General features: G+C 34.0%; 2 protein-coding genes and 1 non-coding gene across 3 annotated transcripts; all 3 read left to right on the top strand.

The window, feature by feature from the left end:
• Positions 1-1,962: 1,962 nt before the first annotated feature.
• On the top strand, positions 1,963-11,823 carry LOC132030802 (nucleoid-associated protein At4g30620, chloroplastic-like). The gene is made up of 7 exons (XM_059420551.1): positions 1,963-2,122; positions 6,987-7,141; positions 9,141-9,241; positions 9,356-9,395; positions 10,203-10,274; positions 10,978-11,034; positions 11,643-11,823. Exons 1-7 carry the CDS (start codon positions 2,056-2,058, stop codon positions 11,718-11,720), a joined length of 570 nt encoding a protein of 189 aa, XP_059276534.1. The 5' UTR covers positions 1,963-2,055; the 3' UTR covers positions 11,721-11,823.
• Positions 11,824-15,629: 3,806 nt separating this feature from the next.
• LOC132030801 (uncharacterized) lies at positions 15,630-20,335 on the top strand. The gene is made up of 10 exons (XM_059420550.1): positions 15,630-16,122; positions 16,524-17,098; positions 17,983-18,067; positions 18,178-18,273; positions 18,519-18,671; positions 18,877-18,984; positions 19,085-19,204; positions 19,405-19,530; positions 19,611-19,694; positions 20,056-20,335. The coding sequence occupies exons 1-10, from the start codon at positions 15,727-15,729 to the stop codon at positions 20,179-20,181; spliced, it is 1,869 nt and encodes a 622-aa protein (XP_059276533.1). The 5' UTR covers positions 15,630-15,726; the 3' UTR covers positions 20,182-20,335.
• Positions 20,336-21,464: 1,129 nt separating this feature from the next.
• TRNAE-CUC (transfer RNA glutamic acid (anticodon CUC)) lies at positions 21,465-21,537 on the top strand. Its single transcript has one exon. It is a non-coding gene; the product is annotated as a tRNA-Glu (tRNA).
• The last annotated feature ends 75 nt before the right edge of the window (positions 21,538-21,612 follow it).

Raw genomic sequence — 21,612 nt, 5'->3', positions numbered from 1 at the left:
TAGATAAAAACATCGAAATGTCCTAGTAAGATATAATTATATAATTAAGGTGTTTCTTAAGAAAATAACACAAAATGTAATAACATTGTATTAAAATATTCAATAAAACTAATATAAAATAAATATTGCTAATTACCAAGCCATAAAAGAAAATGACCATAATTAAAAATACTAAGTCATGCTAAAATAAGTATTAATTAATGAAAAAAAAACTTAAGTTATGTATTTTTACTCTCTAAATCAATTATGAAAAACTAAAGAATAGATATCCAATATTATTGTCATTCCTAGTAGTAAATTGAATTTCTTTTGTTAGGATTAGCGATTGAGTTGAATAATTTATTTGACTAACATCCATAGAAATAAAACTTATCACATTCAAAATTCTAAATTCAAGTAATATGATAATAGATAAAAAAATTACGAAAAAATTTAAGAATATTTATAAATTACTTTACAAATAAATATTTTTATGTACAAAATATTTTAAAAATTGAATACATGTAATGTCGGGGTTGGTTTTCGTTCGCTTGACTTTTTTAAAACCAAACCAAACCAATTTTTTTTTTTCCAACACCAAACCAAGTCAAACCAAACCACTAGAAAATGTGAAATCAAATTAATCGGAGATAATAAGTGTGCGCAGCTTAATTACCAACATTTTTGTATTATCAAATAAGAAAAACAATGTGGTGACTGGAAAATTTCCAGAAGAGTCCAAAAATGTGAAATCAAATTAATCGGATTAGTGAATTACCAACATTTTGATTATTAAGAAAAACAATGTGGTGACTATTCCAATCTAAACCCCGCCATTCCTGTCTTAGCTCTCAGAACCAATGCTATGCCAAAGAGGTGGCAATTCTTTCATCAGATCCATCTGTATTTTTGAATGCACAAAAGCAAATTTTGATTTCAAATTTATTTTAAATGTGGGATATGAGTTTCTTGAAGTTTGGTAACCTTCTCCAAAAATTTTGTTTGTTGCATCTATTAGCAAAACAAACAAAAGTATATAATGGATGTAGTATACACATTAATAGTTTATTTTTTATTATACAATAAAAATATAAGTAAACTTTATCCATCATAACTTTATTTTTCTAGTTAGTAATCTCACGTTTTATAGGCAGTTATCTGAATTTCTCCTTATAACTTTATTCTTCAAGTTACTAATCTCACATTTTACATACAGTTATCTGTAGTGACGTGACATCAAGTGTGAATCTATCGTATAAGTTGTGGATTCGACACAACTTAATAATCTTATTTTAGACTGTGTGTTTGTGTTAAGAAATTCACGTGATATGTATAAAAGATCTACGTGATAATGTACAAATTCTTTTAATGGATCGAGAATGAGTTAAATGAGTGGGTTTAGAAAATGAAACAAGTATTTGTTTCTAAGCTTGTCACGTGTTAGTCCGTTAAAATTAAGGGTGAATTTGTGCCAAAGTATAATGGAAGGGGTAATATTTGGACCAAAAAGTATAACGGGAGGGGTATATTTGGACTGAAACTGAAACGAGGGGTATAGTTAAACTATTTTTTACAGTACATAGGTATATTTGGCGCTTTTCCGTATTTAGAAGCGTACAAGATACAACAACAACAACAACAACAACAACAACATACAAGTGTGTCTCACTGGCGTCTGAGAGTGAATATATATGCAGGATCTTATTTCTACCTTTATGGGATAAAGAGACTGTTTTCGATAGATTCCTAGCTCAAAAGAAACATAGTCAAATGCAAGAATGTAAGAGAAAAAACACAACAATATATCAAGATACCAAATAAATGGAAAGAACACATGGTAATACACACATAGGGAGAAGGATACTAGTATAAATAGTAGAAATATTCAGCGTTATATTGATATTATTAAAATTTGAGGGGGCAAAAGTAAAGTTTATCCAGAAGTATTACAACCTCGGACTCATAAAGAAGCATTAAAGATATTTTTTTTCATAATAAACTGAAACAATATCCATAATTCAAAACAAAAAAAAAAAAACTACTCATTTCCTTGAAAAAAAAATATTGTGTGAAAAAATGGGGTCAACAAGTGCTTTCACAACTGGGATTTCAAATCTTCATAGCTTCACTAAGCACAATTACTGTAAGTTCTTTTTTTATATAATTAAGTTTTTCAAGATTAAATTTTTTTGGTAATTTTTAGTTTAAAGAACTATGGGTTTACTGTAAAAGACAAGTTATTTGATATTAAGATGAATATAGAGGATTCATTACAAGTGAATTATTTTCAGACCAAACTAGAAATCTTGATTTATTGCATACAATTTTTTTGCTTTGGTTAGTGATGATTAGGGGTGTCAAATGGATGGGGTGGGATGAATTTGGGCAGGTCAAAACGAGTTGAGTTAATAAATGGTCGGGTTAATGACTTGAAAGGGTTGCGCAAGTCATGCTTTCTTGGGCTACCCCTTGTAATTATGTGTAAGTTGTGTGCTATTTAAAAAATGAGTTACTTGGTACTTGTTGCTGGTGGGAGGTGACAGGTATCTCGTGGAATCAGACTGAGCTTGTGCGCCCTAAAAAAGAAGAAGAAAGAGATGTTGCTTGTTTGTGTGTGTGGGTTTTTGGGTGGGGGGGGGGGGGGTTGGAGAGTTATGTTGATAGTTTACCGAAAGCCCTAAAAAAGTTAAAGAAGGCCAGGCCATTGGCTTTCTTGATGTAAAGCTAGAAACTTTCTTTGTTGAAAAAGGATAATTTTGATGGTAATCACAAAACTTTCCATCAAAAGGGACGGTTTGGGATGAATTTAGGCAGGTCAAACTGAGTTGAGTTAGTAAATGGGCGGGTTAATGACTTGGAAGGGTAGTGCGAGTCATGTTTTCATGGGTTAATTTTGCCACCCCTAGTGATTATGCGTAAATTGGTGTTATTTAAAAAATGAGATGTTGCTGATGGGGGATTATGGTGATAGTTTACAGAAAGCCCTGAAAAGTTAAAAGAGAACCATTCGGTCAAAGCTATTAGCTATCTTGATATAAAACTAGCAACTTTCTTTGTTGAAAAACGCTAATTTTGCTGGTAATCACAAAATTTTCCTATCCGTGGAAGTTCTATATACATACAACAGCAACAACATACCAGTGTAATCCCACAAGTGGGGTCTAGGGAGGTTAGAGTGTACGCAGACCTTACCCCTACCTTGGGAGGTAGAGAGGATGTTTCCAAACAAGTTCTATATATACACACACAATCACAAAATTTCCACAATATATATTTTTGTTAAGCTTGCGCCCATTGCCATAAAGGAGTATTGCAGTGGCTGATGTAGCAAAGAGTTAACGGATTCAGGTGAACCCACTATTTTCGACATGGAGTATAATATACATGTGAAGAATCACTAAAATTTCAAAAAGAAAAAAAAAAAATTGAACCATAATTTCAGAAATGTAATTGGTTCAATGGTAGAAATCTAAAAGTTGAACCCTTAAAATTTAAATCTTGGATCTGCTTTTGAGAAGTAGTGGTATAGGCCTTTGTCCTGACATTTTTCTTTCCATTGCCGTATGCGAACCATGATATGTCTTAGTAAACCTTTAATTGCAATGGGAAAAATCTTATTATCTTTTTAATTTTTCCATCAACTGCCACCGATTCTCGTTGTACCTGCAGATTATGTGTTTTTCATTTCCTTCACATGTGTTGAAGTGGTTGTGAAGGTTTGTCAGTAATGAATAAGTTTGATAGGGAGTAATTTATTCAAGCGCAACGAAATATACTAACCTTCCTATAACTTGGACCAATGTGCCTTTATCAACAAGAGAAAGAGCTCATAGAGGTTGGTGGGAGTCTATTGGCCAGTAAAAAAAAATAAAAAAATGAGATAATAAATTTTGAAGCTCGGTTAAGTTTGTTGCTTTCACAATGAGATAACCGTTTAAAGAAATTAAAGAAATGGGGCTTCATCTTTGTCACAAGCCCCTCGTGAAAATATAGATAATGCACCTAGTGCTTTGTAAATAAATCATCCCCAGATGGCATCACTTATCAAAAAAAAAAAAAAATTATTGGCGTGTGCTTCTTTGTTTTTGTTTCTTTTTTTGTTTCGATGAAGCTACTGTATGTACTCTATAACAATTTTCATGAATGATATATGATACCAAAGTAAGCAGAATAGTATAGAGTATATGTGGTAGCATCATCAAAAAAAAAAAAAAAAAAAAAAAAAAACTGGTAATAAAAAAGCACAGACCAATAATTATAGTTGCCTAGAGCTTTGATAAGTGATATTGTATAGGGAATGATTCATTTGCGAAAGCACTAGGTGCATTATCTACACTCCTTGGTTTTCTTATCCTCTACTAATATAAAATGTATTCATCAATTGTTCTCGAGAAATTATATTTATAAAAAGCGAAATGTCGTGATTATTTATATGCTTCAAGAATTTCTTTTATAGTGAATAATTTATTTTCTAACCAAATGTTGTTATTGATTTGAACTTAAACATGACAACAAGATCTGATTTTTAAAGTTGAATAGGGCAAATATTTTAATATACTTTGTGAACTTTACTAAATTATGATTCGTAAATGCAAATAATTTGAAGAAACATTAGCTATAATTTCTCTGCATAGGTAAATATTTCAATACGCTTAATGAATTTTCCTAAGCTATGATTAGTATCGTGAATATAATTTGAAGAAACATTAGCTATGTACCAAATATTTTTATTTTCTTTAGTACGACTAAATAAAATTCAACTTGAAAAAAGAAAATGTATTAATGTGCTTATTAAAATTTATTGAGCTATAGTTTTTAAGGGAAAAGGGCCAAATTTACCCCTCTACTTTAATATATTGTTTATAGCTATCCTCCGTTATACTATGTGGCCAAAGTTACCCCCACCGCTAAGAAAGTTCTCAAATATGTCCTCAGATTAACAGATCCTCCCAATTTCCCTTTCATTTGTCCAAATTCACTTGATTACATCTAACCTGTAACCCACATAACCAATTCCAAATCATCAAAAGGGTTGCATTTTTTGTTTTGGGTTGGTGCTTTCTTTGTTAATCTTTAACACATTTAACTGAACTTAAAAGAGATGAAGATGGAAGCTAAAGATTGGTCATTCATTATAGTCATGCATATAGTAATGAAGAACCTTGGCCTAGTGGTGAATGAAGTGGGTTGAGAACCATGAGGTCTCGTGTTCAAATCCCAGTAGAGACAAAAGACACTAGGTGATTTCTTCCCATATGTCCTAGCTTAGTGGACAGAGTTACTTGGTACCTTGTGTTAGGGGGAGGTGGCGGTACCTCATGGAATTAGTTGAGGCGTGCAAGCTGGCCAGGACACCATGATTATTAAAAAAAAAAAGTAATGAATAACGTATTGTGCTAAAAGAGCACAAAAAGAAGACAAAAGATGAGGTTGGAAATGAAATATACATTTATCATTTTACTTATAAACTAAGTTGCTGGGTATCTTCACTTTTGGTAGCGCACACGTGTCGACACGACGTGGGTGTGGGTGTCAAGAAAGATACAATGATTTTTGAAATCAAAACAAAAGCTAGAGTGATATCATAATTTTTAATCGTCAAAAGATATTTGTATTAAAAAGTCAGCAACTTTAAATTGAATGTGCAATGAACTCAAGAAGTCTATCATGGCATATTATTTGTAATAGCCACGTTACACCCGAAAAACAGTAAGGAGATGCATCTGTACTTGATAATAATTACAGATTTGAACTTGCTCTCAAAAATTCGTGCGTTGTTTTCCTTCAAAATATCCAATATATTTTTCCATATTCTTATAACTCTATTTTTAGATATTTGAATTATTTTTAGCCGAATCCGCACCGTATCCATGATCTGTATCCCCGAATCTTAAAATTTAGATCATGAAGGATCTGACCTCTAGATTCTCTCCCGTGCCGGACGCCTGCATTTGAGTATGAGCAACTTAGCTCATAATCGATGTAATTGGTGGCCGTCTATATAATTTATTTGATGGACGATCTGTGTTTTCTTGATCATTTTGTCAGTTTTTCATTGATAAAGAAATGGATACTTGAGTGGAGTATAATATAATTGGATTCTGACGCTTCTAATTCCTTTAACATAGCCTCTTACCAAGGAGGCGTAAAACAACTGATAAGATGCAGCTTCGTGAACACTGTCTAAGTTCTTTACCAAATGCTGACTACTAGGACTTAAACTACTGAGCCAAATGTGCTGAGGACAAATAGAAGCATAGCCGAAGTGTTTAAGGTAGAAGTGGATGTGCAGAATTAGAAAATTAATCGTTCAAATACTGATTGTGGATCTGCGCTCAGGTGTAGGTGTAGGTAGTTCTGCATTAGGAGGAAAATCTGTATATGCCTTGATGGTACCAGATATGAAGTTATACATTTGTACATGCCTTTGTCCTATCATATTTTTTTCCATGGCCGTGTGCAAACGAAGGTACATCTTAGTAAACCTTTAATAACAATGGGAAATTCCTATCAATCTTTTGAGTTTCTCCTTCAACAGCCACTGAATCCCCCTTATCTGCAGATTATGTGTTTTTCATTTCCTTCACAGGTGTGGAAGTGTTTGTGAAGGCTTGATTCAGCAATGAATAAGTTTGAGGGGGAGTACTTTTGTTTTAAGCTATACATATATAAACCTTCGTATTACTTGTACCAATGTGCTTCTATCATCAAGAGAAAAGGCTCATGCTTTAGGTTGATGCTTTACCATCAGGCTGTGTTCCAGACATTTTTTTGAAAAATCTTCTGGATTTAGAGAGAAATGGCTTATATTTGAGTGTCAATATTTAGTCAAAGTTTCCTTCCATTTTAACATATATGTGTTGTTCAAGTATTACCTTCTTGGAGTTCTTTATTCAGCATTCAGTTTACTCTTACTAGTGCCATTAAGTCTTCTTTCATTTATACCTCCCAGGAAAAATTAAGCACCTAATGAAAAAGATATTATTCTACAATTTTGGTCTTTGCAGGCAAACCGAGTTCTAGTGTAAATCAAGTTGGTATGTGGACTTTATCACGATCCGGATGTCGAAAGGTTTTAGATAATCCCAGACCTCTGCAAATATGTGCTCTGTTTGGAGGAAAAAAGGACAATAATGAGCAGAACAATGATGCTTCTTCAAAGGTATCTGACTATATTCCTTTCGTTGTATAGTATTTTATTGGTTACATTGACATTGGATCTATCTTGTTTGATGACTTGTCAATGATCATTTTAAGCTATATATGCGTGCACATAAAGCTCATATTGCAAAATCTTCTTCTGGTAGCTTGCTAGTATTATCTCTGCAATTAAAAGATTGTGTTGTTTGGTAATAAATTTGACAGTAAACTGAAGCTCTTTAAAGAAACATTGTTGCTTTTGGGAGTTTTATATCGAAAATGTTTTAGCAATTTTGAAGAAACTCCTTGGGGATGAAAGATATCAATTCTTGTTATTGTCATTATTACCCTTAATTATGAGTAGTGGATCACACGATACAAAGATGAATGGACAGCCTTGAATTCACTTCTCTTTGTTCAAATTCTCGTGATTTCAAGTGGCCCCGAGGGTTGGCAATCATCAATCCTGTCATGAACTAACCGTGGGTAGTACAAGTGTTTAACCTTGAACTTCTTGAGTCTTGATTAATGCCTATTTCTCCCCTAAACTATCATCATTTGGTGTCTCTTCTTGTATATGGGCAAACTTTCCCCTTTCTCTTAATATGCAGCAAAATGTTATGGGATAACTTTATTAGATGAAAAACCTATTAAAATGAGTCCACATGGCACAATGAGTTCATAGTAGTTCTTGAACACAATAGTTTAGGTATGAAACTCGCAAAACAATGATAGTTTAAAGGGGGTTTTAACCTATGCACCCAACGTGTTGGAACTCTTTGGAGGAGCTTTTGGAGCGTGATATTCACGTAGCATGTCATATTCCTCTAAAGGGTATTTTAATAAGAGTTCATTGTTGTTCAGGGGGGTTCTGTGAACATTCAATAGTTTAGGTAAGGAACTCGCAAAACAATGATAGTTTAGGTTTTTTTTAACCTATTCACTCTATTCGTAAGGTTTGTCATGTTTCCCATTCTAGCAAAATTTCTGCCTCGAGCACCCATTTGGAAAATGGATCTTATGCCTCTCACATGAAAGTAATCATCGTTGTGTCGTATTCGCACATCAAGAACCTAATCTGGTTTATTGTCGTTGATGATGTTGTTTTGGCACCGGACTTGTACACTAACAAAAAGGCTCGTTAGGCTCAAACCTTGGATAACCATGAGTGGAAGTGTTGGCGATCCAATGTAACAACGAACTCAACTTTGTTATCATAAAAAAGTAGAGGAAGTTTAACCTTTTGTTATCACTGAAAAAGTGAGTGAAAGTGTTGATTATCCAATGAAACAACTCAACTTAAAAGTGACATATTCGTCCATTTAACCTTTTTCTTCTATGCTTGATGGCTAGTATGTCATAAAGTGTCAAATCGAAGTTTCATGGTTCTCAAAATTTGGATGGCAAAGTGCAAGTTATTTAAATCCCTCAGAGGTCATGCAGACTTAGCAAAAAAGTAAACACAATCACAATGGAAGCAAAATATCCATATATGTGATATCAAGTAGTGGTATTTATATTATCCGCAGGGCTTTTGTGTGGTGGTAAGAGTCCATAGTGTGACGTGTTTGTTAGGTACATGTAACAAGTTCGAACCCTGCATCAGACAAAAACCTTGTAAGATGGAGAAGGTTAGAGGGGCGGGTTCATTACCGACCAAGTTTTGAATCATGCGCCACTAAGCCTCGGGGATTTCTCCCTTTTTTTAAAAAAAAAAAAAAAAATAGTGAAAATCTGTTTTTACACTTAAATTAGGTAAAAGTATTGGCATTTGTTACCATTCTCAAAAACCAATTAAAAAGACAATTAGTTGGGATCATTTGCGAACAAAATAAATGAGTCTAATGGAACAGAATGAATATTCAGGGTTCATATAATGGACCCAACTTGTATAAGCTGATCCTCCTCAGCCTAAGCATGCTTACATGTTCAACTTTCTTATGTTTCACCTGTTGGTTCACTTATCAAAAATGTTTTGTTATTCACTGTAACCAACCTCGGTTTTTTTATATTGATCTTAGGCAGGTCTTTTTGGCAACATGCAAAACTTATACGAGACAGTGAAGAAGGCACAAAATGTGGTTCAAGTTGAGGCAGTGCGAGTACAAAAAGAGCTCGCTTTGTATGTTTCTATTAGTGTACTTTGTAATATGTTTTAACCTTCCCTTGAGCTATCAATATGAGAACAGCATGTATCACCTTCTACTTATTCTGTCTTGGTGGTTTGTATTTTCAGAGCAGAGTTTGATGGTTACTGTGAAGGTGAACTAATCAAGGTATGCTCTTTTCTTGGTTTTTTTTTTGTTTTTTTTTGGTTTTTTTTTTGTTTTTTTTTTTGGTGTCATCTGACTGAAGAAATCACTTCTACTTTACCTAACTGAAATAGGAATTCAACTGCTCCGGAAATTAAGATGAAATCTGGGGACCAATCTTACTTGACAACTTAAGTGTTGGATCTAGGGGTGGTAAAATTAGCCGATGAAAACATGACCCTTTCAAGTATGTGACCCGCCATTAGCTCAGCCCATTTAAGCCCATCTAAAAATTTGGGCTGATGGACCCATGGAACCTTGTCAAAATATTTTCAAAAAGACATTTTTTAAATTTGATATGTTATATACAGCAATAATAAAGGAAAAAATAGTTTTATTAGGTGCTTAAAAATTTATAAAAGAACAAACAAAGAAATTAAAACTTAGTAAGAATTGGCGGGTTCTTTTTAACCTATTTCCAGTGTTTCCGTCAAATTAACTTTTTAAATATTCGCGGATCAAAGTGTCCATTTATTAACTCAAAGGATTTTAACCCGTCCAAATCCAGCTCGACCTGCCCATTTGACACCCGTAGTTGGATCTGTTTGTTGACTGGAACAATTAAAGTATTAAACAACCTTTGTTTTAGACATAGAATGCTCAGGGCTGGCCTAGTAGTTCTTGTAGCATTTCTTGCCAAAACCTTCGTTTGACTTGTTTGGGACTGAGGCATTGTTGTTGTTGACAGATCATGATAACTTGAAAATGTTAGAGGAATTCTAATGTAGATACATTTTTATGGGAACTTATCAATATTTACACCATTTGCAGGTAACGCTGTCTGGGAATCAACAACCGATACGTACTGAAATTACTGAGGCTGCCATGGCATTGGGGCCAGAAGTGAGTATATATTGCATAGATTATCTTATTTGACCTGTCAAAATGTGTTAACTTGATGCTTTACAGATGATTCCCAATTATTAATCATCTTTTGCTCTATGCATCACACAACCATTTTATAATCAACTATCCTCGGTACTCTTAATTTGTTCATGCTTGGTCTTTGACATACAATTTCTTTGAACCATTCTTACCCGAGAAACCAAGATGTTTTTACTTGAACCATTCTTTGACATAATATTCATGAATGCATAGTTCCATCCTTCTTTTTAGATGAAGTAAGATGTTATATTGCTGGCGTCGAGAAGATGCTATGAGTACACTAAGGGAGGTGTTAGCTCCATTACAGCATGTTCTATACTATAAGCACAAGGAGCTAACCAAAATGCATATTTTCATCCTGACAATGCTAGTGTGAAGGACGTTTTACCTTTTCCAATCCCTCTTTTCTTCAGTTAGTGCTCTGTTTTAAGTTTGTGTAGTACACTAGCCAAGTCGTTTCTAATTCCTTTCTCATGAAAGGTGTTTGTCATTGGTAAGAAAATCCCACATTTCATGAAGAAATTTTCGGGCAAGGATTTGAGTTGTGTTGTTTAATTGGTATATACATTGTGGCTCTGTACAACAATATTTGAACTCCTGTGATTTGTGAAACTTCACTTGCCAAGTGTTTAAAAGGAGTCTGAATATTTTTCTTTTGCAGAAACTCTCACTTCTGATTACAGAGGCATACAAAGATGCACATCAGAAAAGTGTACTGGTAAGAACCTCAAACTTCTTCCTTTTACTCCCACTGTTCCATTTTATTTGACACACTTTTTAGACTGTAAAACATTATAACTGTAAACTTTCTATTTTACCCTTATATGACATGATTTTAAAGCCACAAAAATATCATGGCATGTGTAAGATCACTAATCCCAGAAATCTTTGTTTCTTTCTTAAACGCCATCCTCTATCAAAAGCCGTCCTCTATAAAATTAAACCAAGGTAGTAATTTTTTTAAACCGCCCACCAAAGGGGATGAACAATGGTACCCCAGGGCTTAGTTCAAGTGGCAAAGGTTGCGGGAGTTGAGGCCAGCGCCATGAGAACTAAGCTTGATATTTATGTGGAGAAGGGTAGAGGGATAGGTTCATTATCCCCGAGTTTCGAGGGCACTGATTTCTCTATGATAAAAAAAGGAGGGGGTGTGTGGGGAGGGAGGTGGGAAGAACAATGGCTCTCTTATCTACCCCCATGCGACACGAACCTCCAGCCTAACAGTTGGGGGTAGGGGCGATTCACCAACTGAGTAATCCTCACTCAACTTATATCTAATTCTACCCTCAGGTTTTTTAATTTTCTAATGTGGCCCTTATATTTCAGGCAATGAAGGAAAGAATGAGTGATCTTGCTCAAAGCTTGGGAATGCCAGCAGGCCTTGGTGAAGGATCCAAGCAATGAACATTGTCTCCACTGAGTTTCAATTTTGTACACTAGCAAACACAAGTGCATTTGCATCAACCTTATGAATACAATTTTTAATTATATTGTAATCTATTGGTAAGAGTATGCACTCAAAAGCTTTTAGATTGAATGTTTAAGTTCTTTTTCACTGAAGGAAAATTGTCATAGAGTTGAATCATCACTGCAAGAACTCCTCAAAACTGGAGCATAAAAGAAAATAAATCTGGCCCTTCCTCAGCTCTCGTGTGTAATGGGAGCTTAGTGCACCAGGCTATCCTCGGCCAGAGTCGGATGTAGCCTATATTTGATGGATTTAACTAAACTCAGTATTTTTGACACGGAATATAAGTATAAATATGAAAAATTCACTAAAACTTTAACAAATAATATCAAAAGTACAATGTATTCCGTGCAAAGAATAATGTTTACAAAAAATATTTACAATAATTTCAAAGGTACAATGTATTCCGTGCAAATAATCTTAAATATTGAACCCATCAAGTTCAAATCTCGAATCTGAAATCTATTCTTGTAAGGTTGACGTTACTTCGATCGAAGGTTTTGGGTTGTAAATATCTAAGTAAATGCTTCGTTTCTAAAATATGACATAATTTTGCATCAAAAAAAATCACTTTAGCAATCTATGAATTAATAAAACCCTTTAATGATTTTGTATTGTGAGGTAATTTACCCATATAAACTGATATTCAGGTCGACATATTTTCAAAATCATAGGATATAAGTCACGTATTTTCTTATACTTATACAATTCATAAAGGACAGTGCTTTACATGTTAATACATGAATATTATAAACATTTTTTTCAATTACATAAAAAATCTTATTTATATACCAAAAATTCCCACAACAACCAAATCAACTTCTCCATTTCCATTAAATTCAATTAAAACAAATCTGAAGTTTTAAATTGAAAACGAAAATATATTAATGTGTTTATTGACATTCACAGAGTCAAGTTTTCAAGTAAATCCAAAACTCTATTTTTACTTTTGTTATTACAATTTGGTATTCGAATTTCCAAATTCGATTAAGCTTAAATGTGTCGTATAAGACTCATTAAAAAGAAAAATGCTTTACCAGAATACTTCAAAATTTATAAGGCTTGAATACGATTAAAAAAAATAATAATCTTTTTTTGCCTTTATTTCTCACTCGATGCTCAGAACCAGTCTTAGGATTCGATTAAATTCGATCCGCCTAATAAAAACAATTTCAACTCGATGCTCGACATCGAAATCTCTAATTAAAGATAAACAGGATCCAAAGAGACTTAAATCTCCTTAATAGAGAAAGAACATAACTTAGGATTCAGCCTTAATCTTTATTTATTTTTATACATTTTATTTCTCTACAGTAATTTGTCCTCTTTTCACCAACATCTTATTACACATTTTTTCACATGAAATTCGTTACCAAAATAGGAAGTTACACATGTTATTTCGTTGATAACAATAAGGACATTTTAGTCAACACGTAGAAAAAAAAAAGTCAAATCTAACATCTTTACATATACATATAAATACACCAAGTAATTCATTTTGCCCTTTAATTTTTTCATTTTCATTTTTTTTCCCTTTCAATTCAATTCATTTCCTTTTTTTCTTCAAAGTTCTTCAAGAAAAATTAATAGGTATGAATAATTAACACCCTTTTTTCATCTACTTCAAATAGTAGATATATATTAATTCTCTTTTTGTTTTGTAATTCTTGTTTCTTTTTTTTCTTTTTCATTTTTGGGTTAGCTGGATTTTTTTTTTCCGATCTGGGTTGTTTTTAATTGTTTAAAGGGTGCTTGAATTTGTTTTTTTTTTTTAATAATTGTTTAAAGGGTGTTTGGATTTGGGTTTTCTTTATTTTTTGTTTAATTGATGTAATAAATTTTAAAAAAATGGTTTTTAATTGGTTGATTGTAGTTTGATTGCTTAAATTATTAAAATTTGGGTATTTTGTGGTTCGATCTCTATTGTTTTTTTTTTTGTTGTGTAATTGAGGAAATAAATTGATTTTTTTTTAAATTTTAATTGGTTGATTGCTTAAATTATGAATAATTAACATCCTTTTCTTCTACTTAAAGTTATAGGTATTAATTTATTTTTTTATTTTTTGTTTGATTTTTGACTTTTTTTGAGTTAAAAATGGATTTGTTATGTTGTTTTTGATCTGTTTTTTTTTTTTTTTTTTTTTTTTTAAATTGTTTAAAGAGTGTTTGGATTTGGGTTTTCTTTATTTTTTGTTTAATTGATGAAATAAATTTGATAAAATTCTTTAAAGTTTTTAATTGGTTGATTGCTTAAATTATTAAAATTTGGGTTTTTTGTGGTTTGATCTCAATTGTTTTTTTTTTTTTTTTTTTAATTGATGAAATAAGTTTTTTTTTTTTAAATAATTTTAATTGGTTGATTGTAGTTTGATTGCTCAAATTATGAAAAGGGTTTGTTGGAATTATTTTTTTTTTTAATTGTTTAAAGGGTGCTTGGATTTGGGTTTTCTTTAATTTGAGGAAATAAATTTGAAAAAAAAACATGTTTTATTGTAGTTTGATTGCTTAAATCATGTAAAGATTTTGATGGAATTGTTGTTGTTTTTAAAAATTGTTTAAAGGGTGCTTAGATTTGGGTTTTTGGAGGTTTGATCTATTTATTTTTTTTGTTTAATTGATGAAATAAATTGAAAAAAAAAAATAGTTTTTATTGGTTGATTGTAGTTTGATTGCTTAAATTATGAAAAGGATTTGGTGGAATTTTTTTTTTTCCTGATCTGTTTGGTCTCATGGATTCTGATCTTCAGATTTCCAATTCTCTTTGTTAATGATATGCAGTGTATGCTCTTCCATGTATCCGTTTTTTTTTTTTTTTTAAATCAATCTATAAACTTTTAGCTTTGGAAACCCCTAATTTGCTTTAAAAGATAAATTATTTACCAGTTTGGGAATGAAATGAGTCTGAATAGAGTGGGGGGGGGGGGGGGGGGGGGGACAGGGTGGGGGGGTCGTGTGTAGGGGGTGGGGGTGGGGGTAGAGGGGTAGGCGGGGGTGGCGTAGGTGGGGGGTTGGGGGTGGGTGGATAGGTGGGGTTGGGGATGGGTAGATAATGCGGGGGTGGGGGATGCGTTGGTGTTTTTATTGATCCAGAAAATGTTTTCTCAAAATCTTTTAAGGAAAACATATTCTCCTATTTTGAGGAAAACATTTCCAAGATATTTAGTGCAACCAAACAAGGGAAAATAGGAAAACATTTTCCGTCATACCAAACAAGTTTGAGATTAAGGAGTTGCATTTGATCCCTTATTTTCTTTTGGTGCACCCATAGAGCCCTCAATTGTATAGAAGATTGGGTGGAGTTTGTAGAGAATTACTTCTTTTTGTAGATTTCTTTACCTTTTAGTATACCCCTTGTATACGGCCAGTTTTTCTTGGCCATGTTTATGAATGAAAATATGTTTACCTGATCAAAAAAAACAAAAAGTTTGAGATTATGGTATAGTTGGTTGATTATTATTTTTTGAGGTTTGTTTAGTCCTCTTCCTTATCATTTGAAATGTAAAGCTTTCAAATTCTACAAAAAAAAAAAAAAAAAAAAAAAAAAAATTGCGAACTTTTAGTTTAGGAAATCCCTAATTTTACATAAAGGACGAATATTACCAGTTTGGGTATGAAATGAGCTTGAATAGAGAGAAACAAATCTAGAGTGTTCATATAATCTAGCTAACAAGTTTGAGATTATGGTATAGTTGATTCATTATTACTTTTGAGGTTTGTTTAGTCATCTTTGCAATCTTTTGATGTGTAAAGCTTTCAGATTCTAGAAATTTTTGAAAACATTTTATTGCACCCAAGCTGTGTACACCTTGAGTTTGATATATTTTGAAGCTACATTCATCAAAACTGCATGTTTTATTTTCAGGAACTTTAATTTTCTGGCTGAGAAGTGAGTTTTTCTTAACCTGCATCTTTTGTTTGCAGTGGTATATTTAGAACGCAGAGATGTTAGAGCAGTTACTGATATTCACTAGAGGGGGCTTGATCCTCTGGACATGCAAAGAGCTTGGAAATGCACTTAGAGGTTCTCCGATTGACACATTGATTCGTTCGTGTCTTTTGGAGGAACGTTCAGGTGCTGCTTCATACAACTATGATGTACCTGGAGCTGCGTACACTCTTAAATGGACGTTTCACAATGATCTGGGGCTTGTGTTTGTTGCTGTGTATCAGAAAATTCTTCATCTTTTGTATGTGGATGAATTGCTTTCTATGGTTAAGCAGGAATTCTCAGAGATTTATGACCCCAAAAGGACTGTTTACAATGAATTTGACGATGTATTTCAGCAGCTCAGGAAGGAAGCTGAGGCCCGTGCTGAGGAAATGAAGAAATCAAAGCAGGTGAGTTAGGGCCGTCCAATGTGCGGGTTAGGCTGAATTTGGGCGGGTCAAAATGGGCCGAGTAAATAAGTGGGCGGGTCATATTTGGGCCGAAATGGGTTGGACTAAAATGAGCTAAAAAGCGGTTCATAACCCAACCTGCCCAATTTATATTATGTTTGTTCTTTTATAATTTTTTAATACCTAATAAAATTATTATTTTTCTTTATTATGGCTGTATATAACATATCAAATAAAAAAAAATCTTTTTGAAAATCTTTTGATAAGATTACTCATAGGTCAATTTGGGCTATATATTAGCCTAACTTTTTTGATGGCTGAGCTAATAAATGAGCGGGTCGATGATCAGCCCAAGTTTGGGCTGGTCATGTTTACATGGGCTAATTTTTCCACCCCTGCAGGTGAGCAAGCATGCCAACAATAATCTTATTAAGAAGCAAGGACAAGTGCAGAAGGGAATTATTATGAATGGAGGTAATCAAAAAAAGAGTGGTGCTGAATCAGGAAAGGATGATGGAGATGGCAATAAAGTAAAAAGTCGTGCCTTGGAAAATGGGCATACTAACAGTAGTAATGGAAATGGAGTAGTAGTGCAGGCTAATGGTAAAGAGAATAGAAGTTCTTCCGGTTCTGGGGCTTTTGATGTAAATAAGCTACAGAAGCTTAGGTCTAAAGGTGGGAAGAAAACCGATACTACTGTTGTAAAGGAATCCAAGGCAGAGCCTACAAAAAAGATAAAGAAAAATAGAGTCTGGGATGATAAACCTAAGGAGTCAAAATTGGATTTTACGGATCCTATGAGTGAGAACGGGCATGAGAATATACCAGTTGCGGCAGCAGTTCAAGGTGAGAGTATGATGGATAAAGAGGAGATTTTCAGTAGTGATAGTGAGACTGAGGAGGATGAGGCGGAGCCAGGGAAAGACAGCAAAGTCGAGGCAAAGAAGAAAGGTTGGTTCTCGTCCATGTTCCAGAGGTAATTCTCATCCTCCCTTGATTTCTGAATTGGGAAAAGTCTTTTTACCAGTATTCATATCTTTCTTTTCTTAATAGGTTAATAGCATTTGTTTTGTCCTTCAATTATTGGTATATTCTTCTTGTAGTCCGGGTGATATCTCACTAAGCACATTAACCTTCAATTACTTGAAATGTGCAATTTTGATCCCTTTGCTTGTGAACAATCACAAATTTCATGAAGTATTAACCATTCCATCATTTAATTACCCATGCGTTATGTTTAGTTTGCGTTATTACTGCATATTTGAGGGTAATTTACTTCTAAAAATAATCTAAATTTAATATATTTCCTGCATAAAAGGGACCAAAAACACCCATTTTAATCAGTTCAAGGTTAAATGTGCTGAGTCATATATCGCAAGGATCAAAATCAAAATCTATTCATATCTGAGGGACCAAAATTGTTATTATCCCCTTGTTAATTACTTTATTAATATTAGTCTTGGTCAGTTTCTCCTTGTTTGTGAAAAGAAAAGAGTTCATCTTTATGAAAATTGGTTAATGGAATGGCTGATATTTCTATCATATATTCCTCACAACATGCACACTTGCCGGATGACACTGGGTATGTTGTTGTCGTTGCTGTTGTTGTTGTATATTCCTCTCAACATGGGTCAATGGGTATATATAGACCAGAAAGATTTTCACCCATCTCCATGCATAATCACAATGAAATTGGCCTAAATTGATTATCAGACAATAAAGAAGTATAATTTTATTTGGGGGTCTTTATATGAAAAGCTGAAATATATTCAACAGAATTAGGAAAAAAGAGCAGATAAGTTTTATTTTAAGATAATGGATCTCTTTTTCTGACTGGTAAATGCTGGATTGTGTCTCCAGTATTGCAGGAAAGGCCAATTTGGACAAAGCTGACTTAGAACCAGCTTTAAAAGCTCTTAAGGACAGGCTGATGACCAAGAATGTGGTAAGTTTAATAGTAGAAGAAAAGGGTAAAATACTTTGATTGATGACCATATTTCTATCAGCTGTTTTTCATTTTTTAATTGGTTGATGAGTGTTACACATGTCTTACAGGCTGAGGAAATTGCTGAAAAGCTTTGTGAGTCAGTGGCAGCAAGTCTGGAGGGTAAAAAGCTTGGCTCATTTACAAGAATTTCTTCGACTGTTCAGGTAAGAGAGTTGGAACCTCCATTCATTTATAGAGTAGAGCATCTTTTATCTTTAAAGTACTCAAACCTGGAGGAAAAATGCCATTTAAAGAAGTGTGAATTCAAAGCTGTCAACATCTTCCGGCTTATAAGAAAAAAAGAATAGTTAAAATGGAAGGGTGTTTACAAAGTCAAATAGTTGTATTTTCTTACTTTTTTGGTAAAGTCTGATCATACTAATATGTGGAGTTGAATTGATCAAACCAGACAGCAATGGAGGAGGCCCTTGTTCGCATCTTAACTCCTAAACGCTCCATTGATATCTTGAGGGATGTTCATGCCGCAAAGGAACAAGGGAAACCATATGTTGTGGTTTTTGTAGGAGTTAATGGAGTTGGAAAATCTACCAATCTTGCTAAGGTAAACTAAAATTACTCTTTTTCCCCATATGTCCTAGCCTTGGTGGATAGAGTTACCTGGTACCTGTTGCTGATGGGAGGTAGCAGGTACCCCGCTGGCCTGGTCACCACGGTTATCAAAAATTAAAAAAATTGCTCTTTTATCTTTACTTTAAGGGCCCTTGTATATCTTCTGATGAGGTTCTTCATATGTCATTCTGCTGCAGGTTGCTTATTGGCTTCAGCAGCACAAGGTCAATGTAATGATGGCTGCTTGTGACACATTCCGATCAGGAGCTGTAGAGCAGCTACGTACTCATGCACGCAGACTTCAGGTATGCCATGGTTGGAAATTTTGTGCTTATTGAAATTCTTGGTCTCCGCTGGGGAAGAGATTGCACAAGTTAGTTTCTGACATTGAATTTTTTTCATTAGATTCCCATATTTGAGAAGGGCTATGAGAAGGATCCAGCTATTGTTGCCAAGGAAGCAATCCAGGAGGCTAATCGAAATGGTTCAGATGTTGTTCTTGTTGATACCGCTGGTCGAATGCAGGTACTATTGAATTTGAATCTTTATCAGTTTTAGGAAGTCCCTGTAGGAGTTCTCGTTATAACTCCACTTATTGGTACATAAAACGTAGTAGAATATTTTCTTGGATGCTGCAATATCCACCCTTTCAAGCTGAACTACTCTTGTTTCTTGTTTTATATTTCACTCCCTTTGTATTAATCCACAACTGTCGTATTCCACAGGATAATGAGCCACTGATGCGAGCTCTTTCAAAGCTTATATATGTGAACAGTCCAGATTTGATCCTTTTCGTTGGTGAGGCGCTAGTCGGAAATGATGCTGTTGATCAGTTGTCAAAATTCAACCAGGTTTGCCTACAATCGTGATGATAATTTCCTAAATCTTCAACGTTTGTCTCTTAATTTGACATGTCCTCTTGTTTCTGCAGAAATTAGGTGACCTTTCACCCTCACCAAATCCAAGATTGATCGATGGAATTCTGCTTACGAAGTTTGACACCATTGATGATAAGGTACATGGTCATGGTCTTTTTGCATTAACAAGTTTGATGCCTGCCTATGTGACTTTATGAGTTTGTGATGCTAATATTTTTCCTACTTATTTGATTGTCATTCTGATAAATATGTTTTAATCATGTTAGAACGTTTACTTTAGGTCCTATGATTTCTAGTCAGATCAGAGATTTATATACCAGTAGAAAATAGAGAGAATTCCTAGTACATTCTTAGATCTACCTTATGTTTGCATAATGTTGGCTTAGACAAGCTTACAGGAGCGACATGATCAGTGAAGATTCATATAGCCGATCCCCACTTGAGTTTGAGATTAAGGCGTGGTAGTTGTTGTATTCTGATATTCAATGTTTGGCGCAGGTGGGAGCAGCGTTGTCCATGGTTTACATATCTGGTGCCCCCGTCATGTTTGTGGGATGTGGTCAGTCTTACACAGACTTGAAGAAGCTGAATACCAAGTCTATTGTGAAAACACTCCTCAAATGAGAGCATATAAATCTCTCCACCTTTAGTTTGGCTTTTAATGCTGATTAAGAAGTTTGAACACTTTGTATGTTGCTGCAGTTCTGTTTGTAACTTTGTATACTCTCAACTGTGATCTCTCACTATTTTGATCTTGAAGGTGAATCATTTGACTTTATGAAGTGTACTTAACTACTGAACCCCCTCCCCCCATTCCATCTTCATTTGATTCTCATCTATTTTGCATGTTCCATCTGATGTCACAACCTGTGTTGATGGTTTTGTTGAGCATATGAAAGAGTCCTGACAGAACCTGGCTGAGAAAAGCGCTAAGAGGGAACCTTACGATATTACTTAAGTAAAGGGGCGTAACGGTTCTTCTTTCAAGCTCAAAATAGGCCATGAAGTACTAAATCTTGAGTACCATTTTTAGGGGCTTCTGCCTTACACGGAAGATTGGATTTCCTAAATCATGAGTCTTGTGTACTGTACCACGATCACCTCATATTGACTTTTGATATTAGTTTTGAAGTCGGATTAAATTGGATTTGTGCCAAGAAGTCCTACTTTGGAATGTCAAGTATTCTTTACTAAAGATGACTTAATTTTCAAAGGCTTGAACCCGAAACCTTTAATTACAAGTGAAGGTGTACTTGTCATGCCACCACATCGTTTGGTGCTGGTGAATCTTAGGGGACAAACGGTCTACACATCTCGCGATGTACTATCCATCTTTCGTACTGTGTACATTATCCAAGCTTATTGTAATTGGAATCATTTGAAACACCTAATTCAAGGGGAAAAGAGAACACAAAATTGTTAGAATTGGATAATTAGATTGAATTTGAACACTTTTAATTCTTTTTCTTGCTATCCATTAATTGAAATCCAATAACATTCATTATTTCAAGTCTCTAAAGTACTATTCCACCTCAATTCAAATCCAAGCTTCATTCATATAAATGGTGAATGTTCACCAATACTAAAATTTTGAGAATCTAATCGTTGATTATGATATCTCTTAATGGAGTTATCAATTATTCACGTCGTTATTAGCTTTTTCAAACTTGATTTTTTTTTTTTTTTTGGGTAATAACTTTCATGTATTTATATGCATTAGCATGACTAGTCTGAATACATGTCATGTATGTCAAATTTTAAGTAAATAGAACTCCCTGCAAGGGATTTTTCAAACTCGAGGCCTTTAGTTAAGGGTTTGAGGGATCCTATATGTCACGCAACTAGTATAATTAGAAATTCATAGCTGGACCAGCCAACTAAAATATGACTTGAGTGTTACAACAAGATCCGTTGTAGTCTAGTTGGTTAGGATACTCGGCTCTCACCCGAGAGACCCGGGTTCAAGTCCCGGCAACGGAATTCTCTTTTTTCTGTTTTGTTTGTTTCTTTTTATTACTTTGGTTATGGTATTATTTCGGTTTTGTTTGTTTCTTT

This window comes from Lycium ferocissimum, chromosome 9, assembly GCF_029784015.1.
Source record: "Lycium ferocissimum isolate CSIRO_LF1 chromosome 9, AGI_CSIRO_Lferr_CH_V1, whole genome shotgun sequence".
NCBI lineage: Eukaryota > Viridiplantae > Streptophyta > Magnoliopsida > Solanales > Solanaceae > Lycium > Lycium ferocissimum.
This window is presented reverse-complemented; position numbering and strand designations above follow the sequence as displayed.

Excerpts from the sequence above, each read along its gene's own strand:
- LOC132030802 (XM_059420551.1), top strand. The coding sequence starts at position 2,056 with ATGGGGTCAACAAGTGCTTTCACAACTGGGATTTCAAATCTTCATAGC. Across the intron at positions 2,123-6,986 it reads CTTCACTAAGCACAATTACT|GCAAACCGAGTTCTAGTGTA; the intron begins GTAAGTTCTTTT and ends TGGTCTTTGCAG. Across the intron at positions 9,242-9,355 it reads GTACAAAAAGAGCTCGCTTT|AGCAGAGTTTGATGGTTACT; the intron begins GTATGTTTCTAT and ends TTGTATTTTCAG.
- LOC132030801 (XM_059420550.1), top strand. The coding sequence starts at position 15,727 with ATGTTAGAGCAGTTACTGATATTCACTAGAGGGGGCTTGATCCTCTGG. Across the intron at positions 17,099-17,982 it reads TTCTCGTCCATGTTCCAGAG|TATTGCAGGAAAGGCCAATT; the intron begins GTAATTCTCATC and ends TTGTGTCTCCAG. Across the intron at positions 18,274-18,518 it reads GAATTTCTTCGACTGTTCAG|ACAGCAATGGAGGAGGCCCT; the intron begins GTAAGAGAGTTG and ends TGATCAAACCAG.